Source organism: Xenia sp. Carnegie-2017, unplaced genomic scaffold (assembly GCF_021976095.1).
Source record: "Xenia sp. Carnegie-2017 unplaced genomic scaffold, XeniaSp_v1 HiC_scaffold_3, whole genome shotgun sequence".
In the NCBI taxonomy this organism is placed as follows: Eukaryota; Metazoa; Cnidaria; class Anthozoa; order Malacalcyonacea; family Xeniidae; genus Xenia; species Xenia sp. Carnegie-2017.
This window is the reverse complement of record NW_025813493.1, coordinates 2770564-2787800: the sequence shown is the minus strand read 5'-3', so window position 1 is coordinate 2787800 and position 17237 is coordinate 2770564. Positions and strand designations below refer to the sequence as shown.

The window sequence follows — 17237 nt, the reverse complement described above, 5'->3', positions numbered from 1 at the left end:
TGCAAGGTGTGTATGACTGCGTTCACTTGTGTGTGAATTTCTGCTCAAATTTTCAAATGAATAATCTGGGGCCGGTTGTATAAAAACGTAGTTAACTTTAACTATAGTTAGTGCTAACTACCGTAGTTAACTCCTTAACTGTAGTAACTGCGTGGAAATTGCGTGGAATGTTGTTTACGTTAAATGACATAAAGTTTAATCATTTATGCTTTGTAATGGCGGGCAAGTGAACTATAAAATGACTTCAAAATCAAGAAAAATCTCTTGGCTTTTGTAAAAATCTTAAATTATGGCAAACTATTGTCGTTTTTACGGATGTTGATGATGCGAAAATAAAATTTATTATACGATTCACGATGACATGGTAACCGGATTAAATTGTAGCATATACTTTGGACTTTTCTCAAGAAAATCGACCCTTATCTTCTGTGTAATACAGTACGATGTTGATGAATGATATGAATCTCGGCAAGGACTGCTTTCTTTTATGTACCAATTACATATAATGGACTTGGGCAAACGAAACAATGAACTCTTCTCAAATTGATTCATATTGTGTTCTATGTGCAAGGATTTAAATAATTGAATGGCCTTGCTTTTACAGAATTTAAAACTGAGAGATTGAGGGTAACAAAGGAAAAGGGTCGTTTCGTTTCTCTTTATAACAGCTGAGTAAAATGCTTGAAAGAAATGTGTTTGTACAGACATAAGTCACACATATTTGTAAAAGATGACAGTGATGGACTTTTGTATTATTAGAAAACATTTCTTTGAGTTGTCATAGTAGCCATGTAATCCAGCAACTGTCTTTTATCGGCTTGTGACATGTTATATTCACAGCTATACACAGTTATAACTGTAGTTAGTAAAAACTGAGTTATAAAAACTATTGGGTATATTTGTTAATGAGCCTTAGCTATGGAACTTTTATTCATGCCTTTGTGATTTATTAGCCTATTTTTGTCCAAAACTTGGGAGTTCTATTTGTTTCCTACTTTTTGTATCTTGGTAAGTATTTGAATAGCTTCAAACAGCCATTGACACTATCAGAAATAGTGTATAAAAGAGAAAGATATTGTTTTGCTAATCATTGAAAGAAATGTTGTTAACCAAAAAAATTAATCATTGTTTTATGACAAGACATTTAGTCACAGGTATGACTGTATGAGCAAAAGAAGACAGTGATAGACTTTTTATTGATAGACTTGTTAGCACACATTTCTTAAAGGTCATCATAGTTATAATGTAATCTCACGACTGTTATGACATATCTTTCCTCTGTCATTAAAATGTAACATAGGGATATAGAATAAATATTGTATTCATTTCGTCTTCATTGTCATTTCTATCCTGTTAAACTCATGCCATTTTGTTTATTATAGATTTTGAGTGTCCGCAGGTACATAGAATATTTGCTCTTAACTTATTTAATTTAAAATCTATTCTCAAAAATATTTAACCTTTTTCTTTTCGGCTATTTAATTCTCATGGTTCAGCTATTTGACTCTTGAAAATTGCTTAACGTACATTTAAAGACAATATATTGTTTTGCATTGTGATATTGATATTGCATAATGAAGTTTTTATAAAATTCATTGGTGATTACTCTGTAGTTGTTTTCAAATGACTCACATCTCTTCTCTGTTACATCATAATCATGCATTCGTTGTGTAACTGTTATCATTGGTAGATGCATTATATCATTTCAATCCAAGATGTCTTCTCTATCAATCACAGCTGAGTCCTCAAATAAAAGTAAAAAAAGAAAACAAAATTTTAGCTCTGCAGAATGCTCTCTTCTTGTTGAGCTTGTGGAGAAAAATTTGGATGCAATACGAGGGCAATTTTCAAGTAGCATAACAAATGCAAAAAAACAAGAGTTGTGGGAGAAGATTACCCCAGGTGGTTTAACTCTATCTAAACAACAAGCAGTTGGACACACTGTGTTTTCAATAGGTTATGTGCTACCATTCTCTTTGCGGGAACAAGATTGTTTCATGACAAACCAGATAATATATCAGATAGTCGCATGACATGCATGATAAATCCAAGATGGCGTGAGAACGAGGCAAAAAACATCAAAATTTTTTGCAATTAACTTTCACCACCAACGTCCAAGAAATGTTAGAAAAGACGTCATTGCAAAACTATATCATCTGCCATCATTTGTGGAAAAATAAAAATTTATTACTTCACCACAACATTTTTCAACAATTTTTTCCACGCTCCTTTAAAAGAACGATGATTGTAAAATTTCTATTTAGAGAGTTATTATCAAATGTCAATATTATGCGAAGTTTCATAAGATATGTCAAAGTTAAGAAAACACAATATTAAAAATTCTTTGACATTTTCATTTTCATCTCTGAAAACTTTAAGGATTTTTTGTTGTTTTTCCAATGATACCAAACCACACCACTCCAACTGCTGTATGCTCTACTATAGTAGTGTCCATTCAGGTTGGAATGATGACAACTTTTATACCACCAAGCACCTTTGTAGTATGCGGCACAATTTTTTCCATCTTTATCATTATCTGAATCTTTTGTTGAAAACGCCATGCTTTTATGATAGGATAATGAATCTCCAGCTGTTCCTAAGAAAAGTAATTTTCTTCAGAAAAATTTTACGTCATTTAGCTGATGTTATCATAAAATTCTCCTTAAGAACTAGCAGAAAATCCCCAACACGTGTTTTATGTCGTTTATAGGCGATTTTAAGATGTTTTTCAATGGTCATTTGTTTAGAAGGCTTTTATGAGATTTGTCAATTAGTTTTTTCATTTAATTTATAAAGTAAAAAAGAAGTGTTATAATTACCAAAACATATTACAATCCTGAGTTTTCATTGGATATATTCAGTCGCATGCTCATTATTAAGTTTCATACAAAGCTAAAATCGAATTTTATTGGTTAATGTTAGCGGAAGTCCCAACCACAATCATGCACAATGTACTCGCTCTTATTATAGTTGTTGTTACTAATTTATTAAACCATTTATCCTTCTCGGAATCAAATAAATCGCAAAAGTAAAAGTTTTCTACGAATTAGCTACATGTCACGAAGGCTTTTTAACTTTCTTTCATCCCACCTTCATTGCCCTGAAGTTTCTTCTCTATCCAGTCTATTCACATTGATATCAATTGGTACCTGGCCTGGTTCTTATTGTATTATAGATTATCAAAATTTGTTTGCTTTGGCCTGTTTCATACGTCGCGTTTTACATAAACCGAATGCATTTAAAACAAAAGATAATGTGGAATTTTATGTCATTTTCTTTTGTCTTTAATGCGTTCGGTGTCAGAGCCCTCTATTTGTAAGAGTTAGGACAACGGGTCTGGGGCGTGCGCGGTGCCGCCATTTTCGTGAGTACTTGCAAGTTAAACTTATAATAAAACTGTGTGAAATTGGCTAAATGAGCAAAAGAATAAAGCAATTCCGCCTTGTTTAATGGAAAATTTAAATATATCGGAAACCACAATCAAGCTTGTGGCGCTTTTGTGAATAATTACTGCAAACCAAACTCAATTCGTGGATTTGAGCTACATTCGCTGTTGACTAGTTCGTGCTTTGAAACTAATTGTGACCCACTGCAAGGCAATTTACGTATGTGAACGTATATTCTGGCAATTTTTAACAACAGCACCAAGATATTTGTTTTCCTTGCTTATAAATTACCAGCGATAAAGAAAATACTCGACATTTTGGTTGCATATTCTTGGCCAGGAAAACACGTTACTACACATATCTCCAGATTTGAATCAATGCTTTTCAGGTGTAAGGTATGTCAAAATAAATCACTGCTGCTCATTTTTGGTTATACATACATTTATAAAACGTAGAGGTGACTTAACTGGTAAAAATATATTCTTTAGAAATTCATCACTAATAATCTTATTCTAAAACAAAAAGTATTTTGAATTAACAATTGAGCTGCTATAATTCATTTTGACTTAAACTTTGCCTACCATCAAATCAGTTTTATCCAAGTTTTGTTTTGAAGCACTATAGCCATGAAATTTTGTTTAGGTAGTACATATTTTGCAACGTAATCCAGGCATAAAAATTTAATGCAGACAGATTACAAAGGTATTTTGCTGGAAAATTATGAAGTTAAAATATTTCTTAGACGCAGTTAATCATGTGATCGATATTTTCCAGTCAACGTTCGCAAACCAGAGAACAATAAATGTCCCAACTCTTACAAATAGAGGGCTCTGTTCGGTTTATGTAAAGTTTGACGTATGAAACAGACCTTACTTAATGGCGTACCTGGGTATTTTCCGACGCTTAATTGATATATTTGTGTTTCATGCTTATAAATGTGAATTGTCCATGTAAACTTAAATAAATTTCTGTTATGTTTTAGGTTGTCGTTAAATTCATATAAAAAACTTTTACATGTAAGAACAAGTTATAATGTATATATCATTTAGGCATTGAAACTTGCATTTACAATTAATTACGCCTTCAGCTTACTTCAATGCTTTCATTTTATAAAAAAGATTTCAGTCAATGATCATTTTCATATTCACAGTATAGATTCTTTCTTATGTACTAAATAATTTAATCGTGTTTATTAGCTACATGTTGTTTAGGTGCTAGGTTATCATTACCTAATTTACAAAGCTGCAGTTGAATTTGCATTTAATATTGATCATAAGCTAATCACAATCACTACGTGTCACAATCAATCATTGCAACAGAATCATTCGCAAAACAGAACGACTTTTTACTTTACGTTTGTTTGTTGTATTTTTTCGGTAAGTTTTTAAGTTCAAAATTAATTATATTTTTATTGACAAATAAGGCTTTAGTTCGGAAACAACCGTTACTATCCGTTTTTTTCAAAATTGCAGAATCCCCCGTTGCAAACTGCAATCACTCAAATCATTAAAATATTGCATATATCAAAATATTTTTCCCTCAAACGTTTATATTAACGTATTAACTTACCAGAATATTTACCAAGACTTAGTTGATATTTTTTATTTTCATTCTTTACAGCAAAATAATCATATTTAGCATATGCTTTGTTTCCTGACCAGTCTCCCAGGTCAACACGAAGTTTATTTCGTTTTGCTGATGTTAATCGGTATATTTTATCCAATCCAAGACAGAATTCGCCTTTCAGATTACCAAAACCTTGTTTATAGTCTTTCCAACCTCGATAGAAGTTTACACTTCCATCTTGACGTCTTTGAAACACAGTCCAACCTCCACCAGATGACTTCATATCACAGAAAACCTTAAAGTAACCCTTACCATCAGGGTTAATTTGATAAACTCCGTTCTTTTTTTCACCTTTTTTGTAAAGATCTGCGCAGTCTTTCCCTGGTAATGTTAAAAAAGAGTTCTGCATGAAGTAATATGTTGTTAAATGTCACTCTTGGTATCTCAAAATCATTCTTACCTTTTAGTGATTTTCCTGTGAGTTTTTTATTTTCTTTGTAAAGTGTTTTCAGTTGTTTTTCAAGTTTTTTTAGCTTTGTTTGAATTGTTGCTACTTTCGCATCCAATGTTTTCATTTTTAATGACAAATTAATCATTTCAAGTTCAATTTTCTTAATTTGTTTTTGCAATTTTACTAATTTGTACGTTTGTACATGTGTCCTGTTGATTTTGGAATGAAGCGCAATTTTAAATGCTTGAAGGTGCTTTTTTTGTGTTTGTAGCTTTTTGTGATATTTTTTCAGTGTCTTTATTTGCCCCTTTATTAATGCAATTTGTGTCTTTAATGTTACATTTCTTTGAACAACTTTCAAAGTGCGTCTCACGTCAAAGTTGAGCGATGAGAATTTATCTTTGAAATTAATTTCTTTTTCACTTGTTAAATTCGCTCTATGGAAATAATGAAGGAAATGAGATCAATACATTCACTTTCTTTATTACTATATCCATTACGACATAATATTCCTCTAATCATTGATTTAATATAGCCAAAAAATGAAATTGTTTTAAAACAAACTCGTAAATAGATTGATGACTTAACATAGTGCAGCTAACTAAAAATGACTTGATGTTTATTTACGCGTTAAGATATGCCGTAAAACCTCATAGACACATTGATAGCGTTCAACAAAGTTATTCAAAAATCACAAAATTGAACTTTAAATGTGATGGCTTACCCTTCAATAATAACACCAATATAAAAAATTACGACCAACGCAAAAATATATTTCGCCATTTTGTGATACGTGATTGATATCCACAAGCTTGGAGTGAGTACAAGATCACAAAAGCTCTATTTATGTATTGGATCAACTGTATTTTAATAATTTATAGCCAACTATCGATGATGCATGCACGTAATTTCATGTTAAGTATTCATGAAGAATAGGTTGGTTTCAGCTGATAATAAAAGAGATTAATTATTTGAGATTTAGACAGTAGCCATTTTGTTCTCGAAGTTTCGTCCAACGAATTTGCAATATTACAAGACATATGCCAAATTACTCATTTCATTCCTAACGATTCGGAGATGACTTTAATCTACCAAGACAACGTTAAACTGTTTCAGAAATGTAATTACCTTTCTTCAACATTTATAATTTTGATTCTGTGTTGTAATGGTTTTTATCGCTTCCCATTAATCATAACAAATCGAAATCCAAAGGAGGTTCTGGGGGCTGATGAACTCTGTTTTCAGTGCGCATGACATTAAAGAGTACTCTCTTTTGGGTAAAAATTGGCAATGTGTGAAAGCACATGCTTATTTATTCAAATAGAAATAACAAGTATAACATAATATAAATTAACTATTTTACACAATTTAAACAAAAACCATTACGAATAAAGTTTTTCTGTATAGCACAGAAAAGGTGGGGTGATAAAAACGCGACCCCGGAAACAAGTCTAAATAGTACATGCGAAATCGACAAAGACAAAGGGAAGGAGGCAAGGGTGGATTTTTCGATAAACTTCACCTGGCGACGGCCACCTGCTGAATCATATGTGATTTGTTTGTGCATTACCTATAAGGCTAACACCTGTGCACGTGAATCACACTATGTGCATGTGAACAAAATGTAAATAATTGTAGCAAACAGCCTATTTCTCTTGCAGCGTCCGCAAAGAACCTTGGACTCCATGACCTTAGCACGCGGACTGCTTTGAGTAAATAGTAACAAATTTTCCCAGTACTTTTGTATATGTTAAGAGTGTGTACTACCCTCTCTTCGTTTCCCCCTGATTAACATATCTCCTTTGTACAATTTAACCCACGGAAGCAATAAAATTATTAATCGCTTATGCAACTAACTCCTTTATTTATTTTGCTATTGGTAGAGGATAATTAAGCAACTGATATAGAAACGAAACTGGACTATGCATCCACGTACATATACAGTAGGCAGTGTGAACAAAAACGCTTCTAAGGCAACGAAGCGATTGAAACCAAAACAATAACCCATCGAGTCAAGAAATTGTTTACAAACAAAAGAAAAAACAAGCGAAATATTACAACCGTGGCTGCAAGCCATTAATAGATTTCAACCCAGGAGATACAGTGAGTATACGACCAGACAAGACACGTGCAGGACATGAAGGAAAGGAATGTGTAACCAGAAGTTTGCACCCACGTCGTACAAAGTTATTTCGGAAGGCTAAATATGCAGATGGACAGAAGACATCTGGCGTTTACTAAAGAAAGGGAAAGATTGATACAGATTGTACTGAGGAAGTAAATGAACAATCTGAGTCCGAAGACCCAAATGAGCAATCTTTGCTGTTAAGTTCTCTACGCAAGACCCGTCCACAAATGTCAGTATAGAAACCAATCAGGCACGACCAGACACCGACACATCAAACCCTTCAGTGAAAAGAATATCTTCTATAGGACGTACATTATGAAGAACGTTCTACATGTGATTACCAATTTTATGAAAACTACTCTTAGGTCCTTCAAATTATAACCTTGTTTTGTTCCTTATGAGGAGATAGATGTAACGATATAAATTATCGGGCCTTTTGACCGGATGTACTGTGTTGTGGCAAGACTCTAGCGCCTTCTAAATTGTGTAGTGTAAATAATTACATGAGCTTTGTTTCGGTTATAAAATATAGTTAAAAAGGCATCGTTACAGCCCATACTTTCATCAATAGAGTGGAGATTATAAATGAGTTGATTACACATCCTGTTGTTTACTTATTTGATATTTTGTTGTGTAAAACATGACAAATTTACAAATTATATAAATTTCTATGCCTAAAACTCAACCCAACTGTATTTCTTTCTACAAGTGATATGTATCCTTCTTTTGATATTCTGCACTCAATTGAATTAAGTAATTAGTTTATATGCACAACTTACAAAGAAACCTTTAAAACGTGGCACTCAATACAGATCATTTTCAAATATAGCTGTATTTTGTGTACATAATTTTGATGCAGTAAAATTGATTACAAGCTCTACTTCGCTGTTGACCATTCTTAAAACAATTTACCTTGCAGCTATATTGAATCAAACTCGCAATAATTCCCCCAGCTTTCTCCAATATAAAATTATATAAATTATCATCTCAAACTGCAATTTTATTCTTAATATCAACTTTGCACGTACATTGAAGGAAATTGTTGTGTCATAACGAACAACACATGCAATTACGAACATATTAACGTTATCAACATGAATTTTTGAAACTTCTACTTTAAAATAATGAATGTACAGGACATTTTTTTTTGAACGTGGTTCAAAATGAGAAAAAGGTTTTATTTAAAGTTCGTATCGCCAGCATGCTCATGTAATCTTGCTGTCAATCTCTCTGTGTTTATACTCACGGCAAAAACAATGAGTTTAAATAGACATAAATAAGGATGATGAAAAGCTGGATTAAAACTTGAGAACTAAAAAACTAAACATCACTTGAAACATAGCTACCATCAAGGTATGTAGCTATAAACTTCTACCTCTCAAATTTACCGAAATTATCCATTTCTAAAAGTAGCTTGTGTTGATGTGATTATTTTTGGTTTCAGCAAGGTATTGAAATTGATAATTAATTCATGCTTTGTTTTCACAGGAACCGTAATAAACACAAACGTGGCATTTATAAATATATACGTTAGAATGATATTAGTTAAAGTAATTTCATTTGTTGTATATTTTTTAAAATGGTTAATTTCTCACTAGTCTACAACATGTGTTTTTCCTTTTGTATGTACGCTCATGCCTTATTGAAAACGTGATCTTTTAGAGAATCTGACATCGATAATCTAACTTGAATCAGTTGAATATGCCAGTATTGTATCGATTCTTTTGGCCTTTGTAAGCAACACGACAGATTTACAAGACGTTTAATAAGAACATGTATTTTCAAAGTGATTGACAAATCATTCCACTTTGAAACTGAGATATTTTCTTCTGCTGCATGATGTTACCTTTTGGCAGAATCGTCTACACTAGTCCAACTGATATTCACAACGTTTCTTTTGATTGCAGAGCGAGCATGCTTGGTACAATGGGAGAGTACTGCAATATAAAATTAATACGCATGCGCATCATTGCTTTTCTTTATGACGCGCTTTCGTCAACGAGAACAAGGCAGAGGATTTTTGCTCTAAATTACTTATTTCATTCTTAACGATTTGGAGATGACTTTAATCCACCAAGAAACGATAAACTGTTTCAGCAATGTGATTACCTTTCTTTATCAATTATAATTTTGATTCGGATTTGTAATGTTGTTTTATTTATTTTGCTATTGCTAGAGGATAATTAAGCCACTGATATGTAAACTGGACTTTGCATCCACGTACATATATAGTAGGCATTGTGAACAAAAAGTCTTCTCCCTACGGCAACGAAAATATTGAAGCCAAAAATAACAAATCGATCAAGAAATTGTTGACAAACAAAAGATAAAACAAGCGAAATGTTACAGCCGTGGTTGCAAACCATTAATAGATCTCAACACAGGAGATACAGGGGGTATACGACCAGACCAGACGTGCAGGACATGAAGGAAACTAGTGTGTAACCAGAAGTTTGCACCCACGTCGTACCAAGTTATTTCGGAAGGCCAAATATGCAGACGGAACGGAAGACATCAGGCGTCCACTAAAGAAAGGGAAAGATTGATACAGAGGGTACTGAGGAAGAAAATGAACAATCTTTGTTTGAAGACCGAAATGAGCAACCGGTGCAGCCAAGTTCTCTACGCAAGACACGTCCACAAATGTCAGTATAGAAACCAATCAGGCACGACCAGACACCGACATATCGAAACCTGAGTCAAAAGAAAATCTTCTATAGGACATAAATTGCAATGAACGTTTTACATGTGATTACCAATTTTTATGAAAACTACTCTTAGGTCCTTCAAATTATAACCTTGTTTTGTTCCTTATGAGGAGCTGGATGTAAAGATATAAATTGTCGGGCCTTTTGACAGGATGTACTGTATTGGCGCCTTCTAAATTGTGTAGTGTAAATAATTACATAAGCTTTGCTTCGGTCATAAAATATAGTTAAAAAGGCATCGTTACAGCCCATACTTTTATCAATAGAGTGGAGATTATAAATGAGTTGATTACACATCCTGTTGTTTACTTATTTGTTATTTTGTTGTGTAAAACATAACAAATTTACAAATTATATAAATTTCTATGCCTAAAACTCAACCCAACTGTATTCCTGTCTACAAGTGATATGTATCCTTCTTTTGATATTCTGCACTCAATTGAATTACGTAATTAGTTTATATGCACAACTTACAAAGAAACCTTTAAAACGTGGCACTCGATACAGATCATTTTCAAATATAGCTATATTTTGTGTACATACTTTTGATGCAGTAAAATTGATAACAAGCTGTATTTCGCCGTTGACCATTCTTAAAACAATTTACGCTGCACGAAGTTATTTCGCCTTTAACACTTTATAATGTTTTAAAGTTTATTTCTAATGAAGTTTGCTAAGGATTCTGCTGAAAATTTTGGTGAAGCATTTCTTTAAAATGAATATATTATTTCTATAACAAAAAAAATTCTGTTGTCGAAGAACAGTCTGTTTGCTATAAATGCTACTGTTTGTAGTCTTTTATACAGCATAGGAGTTTGATCCAATCTTTAATTTAGAACTAGGTTAAATATATGTGTTGAATAATGACGCAACTTCTGTTTGTGTTTAATGATCAGTTAGGGGTGTGTTGGAGGGGGCTCAGCCCTGATTGTTCAAATTTTATGCCTTGTATTGCCAGTGAAATACATATATATCAAAAAGCTAGCAGCACTTTAATATACATCGGAAAGCCAGCAATTTTTAATATATATCAGAAAGGCATCAGCCGTTGTAATATACATTAAAGAGCCCAAATAGTTGAAATTATGGAGATATGCCTCTGTGATCTTATAAACCAAAACCTACAATTAAAATATCACTGACAAGTCTAGAAGAGAAGTAATGTTCTACTTTGAGCTACAGAAGTAGGGTACATTTGTACAATTCATTACCAAATATGTAATATACTCAGCTGTTTCAGTGAATATCCTAATTCTAATTACTTTATTTTTAAATGATGAACTAAAAATACAAATACAACATGGAAAATCGTAAGAGTTTGTGTGATTTGGTGTAGTTGTTTGTTTTAGTGTGGAAGTGGCTAAGAATTGAGAAGTTTGTAAATTGACCCATTTCACAACATAATGAGAAATCATCTTCGATTAGAAAAACAAGCTTTGGAGATTCTCTACTTGAGTCAGTTAATTGAACCTTATATCAAAGCAGTTCAGCACAACAATCACCATACGCAATCAAATTTCGTAAGTACGACGTAAGGCATTTCTTTCATGTTTTTCGTAATCCTCGGTTCTAGCGATATGTAATGACATTTAGTAGGCGTCAACAATCAGTTATTACACACTTATCCATAAAATAATGCAATATTATCTCAAAATACTGTATTAGTAGCAGTAATTTACCGTGGCCCAGAGGTGCAACACACAAACACAAATTCAAATACACAAACACAAAGTTTAATATGCAAATTCATATCCGGTTAATTTGCTAGCCAAATGTGTTCTGAATTTACAAAGTTGCCGAAGTGCAGAATATTGTCATATTCTCATATCTTCGTTTTATTTCGAGAAAGTAAGATAAATACATATATTCGTGAAGTATTTATTACATTTAGCGTTCATGTCTATGTTCGTATTATCTTTCCCGGCTGTTGGTAGTGTGAACTTGAACACCATGTTATGTACAGTATGCAGAGTTCACTAAATACAAGGGGTAATTTTTGTGCTAACTGTGGGATGGATCTTCGAAAGTCTGACGAATCAAAGACGCTGCGGAACAGTGATCCATCAACATCAGCTGGGTCTTCTACTGATCCTCGTGCCACCAAACTTTGACTTTTAAAGAGTATTTGGCAGATATTTCATTTGCCACTGTTGAGACAAGGAAGTGTCAAGATCGTTTTTCCTTCACAAAAAAGAGGAAGAAGATGAGACTGTCAAGGTTTGTGATTATTACTACCTCTGCAAATAGGTCATGTCAATAATTATTTGAAGGGTGGGTGATGGTAGTGAATAATTATATTCAATGCTTGTTTTTATGTTGATATTACTTATGTAATTCCCACCTATTTAAGCTGAAATATAAAATGCTGCTATAAGAAATTTGTTTTTTTTTTGCAGTCATTCGAATCAACACAATAATACTTTTGTTGCATGCTTTAAAAATCAGGCTCAGGTTTTCATGGAGAAGGATGGAATAGTATTTTCCATTAAAATGTCTAATTATTTTTTCATTCTTCATCAAACATTTTGTGATGGCAGGTCATGAACACCTTGTAACTGGATATTTTTTCCACCGCAGATAAACATTGGAATTATTGAGCTGGATGGGAATCATTTGAAAATTAAGCGAGGCTCACTTTTTCCTATTGATGTAAAAAATTTGTGATTCTCATGTTGTCATAAAAACTGCTAGGGTGGACAAGCAACTACCTCACAATAAGCAACTCCATGATGAAAGCTCCAAACGGGTTTTGTTGTACCCAGATATGGAGTTTTATATTTAGCAGGCACAACAGAAACATTTTCTGTAGAAAAGTACAAGGAGTGCCTTGGCAGGCCATGCAGTAGTGTCAATTTGTATCTTTGCAAGACTTTGGAATATGAAAGTGAGGAGGTTTTCTATTAATTATTAAAAACACTTTGCTAATGTGTAGGCAATTTATTAATGTTGATTAACACCTAATTATGAGCATTTAGTAATCAAAGTAATTCTGTAAGGTCAAGTATATAATAATTTTTGCACCATTTGGTTAATTTTATGAAACTATTATGATACAAATAAAATTAAACACTTACTTTATAAGGAGCTAATATTAAATATTACACATTAATACTGTAAAATACAACATTCATTCAGATGTTATACTTGAGAATTCCAATATGAGTGCATAAGGAAATCAGCAAAAGTGTATTATGCAACAATCTTTATTTAAATAAGTTACATATTTGATAAAAATACAAATATTTGTTTTGTAGTTGCTAATGAATTAGTTGATGATGTTGTGGAAGAGCAATTAGATTTGGAAGAAATCAGACTAACAAAGACTCAAAATGAATCATTGTGCACAGAACCACAGCTTGGAGAAGAATCACATTTCACAAATTTGTTTGGACTGTCATCTATTGATGATGCAATTTTAACACCACATGCACTAGAGAACCTCCAAAATTGTGATGCTTTTGAGATGAATACTTCCCAAGGTTTGTGAGTACTATATAGTCTACTTGTTCTTGTCAGTCTTTTAGGAAAAGATGTTCTAGTTACATATTATAGAAGAAAAATATCCACTAATTTGATATTCAATTAATATTTCATGAAATGATGAGTGGGTATTGTGATGATGGTGCAAAATATCATTGGGAATTCATTCAAAGAATGTGGATGAATGGAATTTGAAAATAGAACAGTCAGAAATGATGTGGCTTGTCACCCATCTTTAGTATATTAAGTGTTGTACATTGCAGGTGAAAGTTCTGAGGGGCTACTTTTTCCCAAAATTTATGGAATTTTCAAAATGCCTTCTATGGGCGAAAAATTTTGAATTTCTAGGGGTGGGTATGTCTATGTAGGGGTGGGTTCCGAGATTTTCCCTATTAGAAAAATTAAAAAATAGATGAAATGCATCTATGATAAAAAAAGTTAATAACTTCAAAGTTCAACGTTACTCAATATTTACCCCCATGTTATTGCATCATCTATCTTCATATTACCCTATAAGGGACCAAAAATATCTCCCTAATTTGACACCATGTTATTGCATCAGCCATTGATTGGTGAACTTGCTTGATTGACAATATTAGTGAATACATAGACTTTATCAGTGTTGTATATAGTATGCATAGAGAGACCATAAATAAGTCTAAAATCAGCTTTCCCGTAGAAAAAAACGAATTTTTTTTCGGCTCGTATGTAGGGGTGGGTAAGGAAATTTTAGACCCAAATGTAGGGGTGGGTTACCAAATTGGGGTGGGTATGTCTATGTAGGGGTGGGTTCCAACCCCTCTAGCAACTATGGGCTACTTTTGTCCCAGAAAGTATGGCAAATGAGGTTATAGAGCGAAAAGTGTTGCTTATTCATCGTTGTAATGTGAAAGCTGACTTGCTGCACTATTTTGAAAAAGATGATATTTGAAAGAAGTGTGTGGATGTGAAGATAATAGATTCCAGAGGTGTTGATGAAAAGGGCGAAGGAGTCGGCGTTGTCAGGGATGCATTTTCTCTGTTTTGGAATGAAATAGTTTCATGTCAGGCGAGGATGAACGAGTCCCAGTGATTCGTCATGACGTTTCGCGGGTAAGTGGCAAGTGATAGCTAGAAATCTTGTGAAAGGTTACACTCAAGAACGCTATTTTCGAATCAAAATTTCTCGCGTTTTCTTGTGCTCCTGTCTTTTTTCGAAGATTATGTCTCAGAAGATATGTACCTGAGTTCCTTTATGAATTATGTTTCGACCACTGAGTCTAGTGTGGTTCAAAATGTACTTTCTCATTCTCTTGCAGTTGATGATGAAGATGTATAGGATTTCCTAACAGCGTTTGAGTGCAAAAATCTAGCGCTTATACAGCGTTTGCCGTATAGCTTTTTCCCCTCGGTGTTTTGCCCTATAGCTTTTTCCCTCGGTGTTTTGCCGTATAGCTTTTTCCCTCGGTCTTTTGCCGTATATATATTTTTCCCTCGGTGTTTTACCGTATCTATATTTTTCCCTCGGTGTTTTGTCGTATCTATATTTTTCCCTCTATAGGTATTATGTATTCCAGGTCGAAAATCACGCAAATATTTGTGTTTTTTACAATCTTATAAAAATTTGCACAAAAGTTGCTTTTTTATCCGCCCCGAAATCATCCCAAAGGTCTGCTGTTTTTATATCACCCAAACTCTTTGATATTTCAGGTATTTTTAGTTCGTACGTATTTGTAAGCTTATTATGAAACGAATGAAATCACGTTAGACGAGATTGAAAAAGTTATTGACGAAGCTGACAGGTAAATTTTATAACAATCGTCCTCTTATATTAATATAGTGCAAGATAAATTTTTAAAATTCATTTTTAGGTTTCTATGACGTAGTTCTCGTTTATTCAAGGTTCAGTTAAGTCAGTTTAGGGTTTACTGACATCATTTAGGTCAGTTTTAGGTATACCTAGGGCTTGTCAAGTTATAACTGATGCAATTAATACATAACTTTTGAAAGCAATTTCTTTTATTACATCGCCTATTCGTGTACTTTTTAGCCATTCTACGCAAGTGCTTACATATTGGTGTCGGTTTTGTCTTTCTGCGAATAAATGTTTTAATTTGACTTATGTTTTAAAAATATTCCTGAAACATCATTCAGCTTTGTTTTCCTTTTCTTCTATAGATTGTCTCTTCTTTCTCATTTCTTTTTTGGGCAATGTTTTCAATTCTTCAAAGTTATAAATCCTCGATCAATATTTGTTATCTCGTAAGTAGATGATAAGTTAAATAGTGTTGTTTACCGTTAGATTTACATCACCTGACTGAATTGCCTTTTTCTTTGTTGTATTGTCGTACCTTGGTATTGTATCCTAAACACCATTTGCTATTTTTAAAATACCATATCTTCTAAGGAACATTCTACATCGAACAATTTTAGAAATGTGCACCACCACTTCATCAACTTTTTGCAAATAATTTGCGTTATTTCAACACAAGCATTTGTGTAAATGCATGGTCTTTTGCACTAAGTTCATTCCATGTTGATTTGTTTAGAACAGATGTTAGTCAGCAATAATGTCTTATGCGTATGTATCAAACTTGTACATAATGAGCACAATACATACGAGCAAACCTTCACCTATATAGGAAATGTTACGCAAATACTACATTTACTGCATGATGACAAATTTCAGTACCTTTCATAAAACCAAATTGTTTATGACGATTTTTAAAATTATTTGTTGGGCTCTAATATTTATATTGAGAATCCGCTTCCCGCCTGGCACTTCATTGGCAACAATACCTTTAACAAAAATATATGTATGCTAATACTTCAAACTAGAAATAGGTTTTGGTCACAGATTTGGATACGACATTTTAGTGCGTACAATTCTGAGAGTACTGCAGTAGCCTGCCCTTTCAAGTAAAAAGTAAGTAGAAATACTCACTCACTTTAACTTTTTCAAACGTAGTTCTTGTCTCATCAGCTGCCTTTTGTATTGTTTCATGTTTCTCCTTTGCCGTTGTATTCATTCCCTGATCGTAATAAGACTTCAAGATACCTTTTTCCAAGTCAATTAATACTTCATAGTCTATTCCATTTGCCGCCATGTTGATAAGTTACACGTGTGTCGTGTGCATGTCGTGTGTTGATGATAAATAGATTGGTGCATATATAAATCAAATATGGCGTCAATGAGAACGCTTAGAGGATCTCCTACATCACATACATTCGACGTTCTCAATTTGAGAAGTCTTGCTTCAGGCGATTGAGAACATGCGACACGGGTAATGATTTGAATTTTTTTCAAAACCGGCTTTTAATGACAAACTGTTATTTGTAAATAGACGTTTCACCTACAGATATCTAGAATTATTTGCAGGAAGTTGACCAATCCAAAGCAACATTGCTTACATAGTGAATAATGATGTAAGATAATTGCATAACATACATGATACACCAAGACTGCGTGGAACTTGGCGAAAAGATAAAATTAGCTACTTACAGAGAAACATGTCATTAAAGAATTGAGTGAAAAGACG

At 33.1% G+C, this 17237-nt stretch overlaps 1 protein-coding gene across 1 annotated transcript; it reads right to left on the bottom strand.

Annotated features, from left to right (window-relative positions):
• Nucleotides 1–2165: 2165 nt before the first annotated feature.
• LOC124454897 (fibrinogen C domain-containing protein 1-like) lies at nucleotides 2166–5361 on the bottom strand. Its single transcript, XM_047005650.1, has 2 exons — nucleotides 4956–5361; nucleotides 2166–2596 (listed from the first exon to the last, which is right to left on the bottom strand). The coding sequence occupies exons 1-2, from the start codon at nucleotides 5359–5361 to the stop codon at nucleotides 2334–2336; spliced, it is 669 nt and encodes a 222-aa protein (XP_046861606.1). The 3' UTR covers nucleotides 2166–2333.
• Between the last annotated feature and the right edge of the window lie 11876 nt (nucleotides 5362–17237).

Excerpts from the sequence above, each read along its gene's own strand:
- LOC124454897 (XM_047005650.1), bottom strand. The coding sequence starts at position 5,361 with ATGCAGAACTCTTTTTTAACATTACCAGGGAAAGACTGCGCAGATCTT. Across the intron at positions 2,597-4,955 it reads AAGTCTTGGTAAATATTCTG|GAACAGCTGGAGATTCATTA; the intron begins GTAAGTTAATAC and ends TACTTTTCTTAG.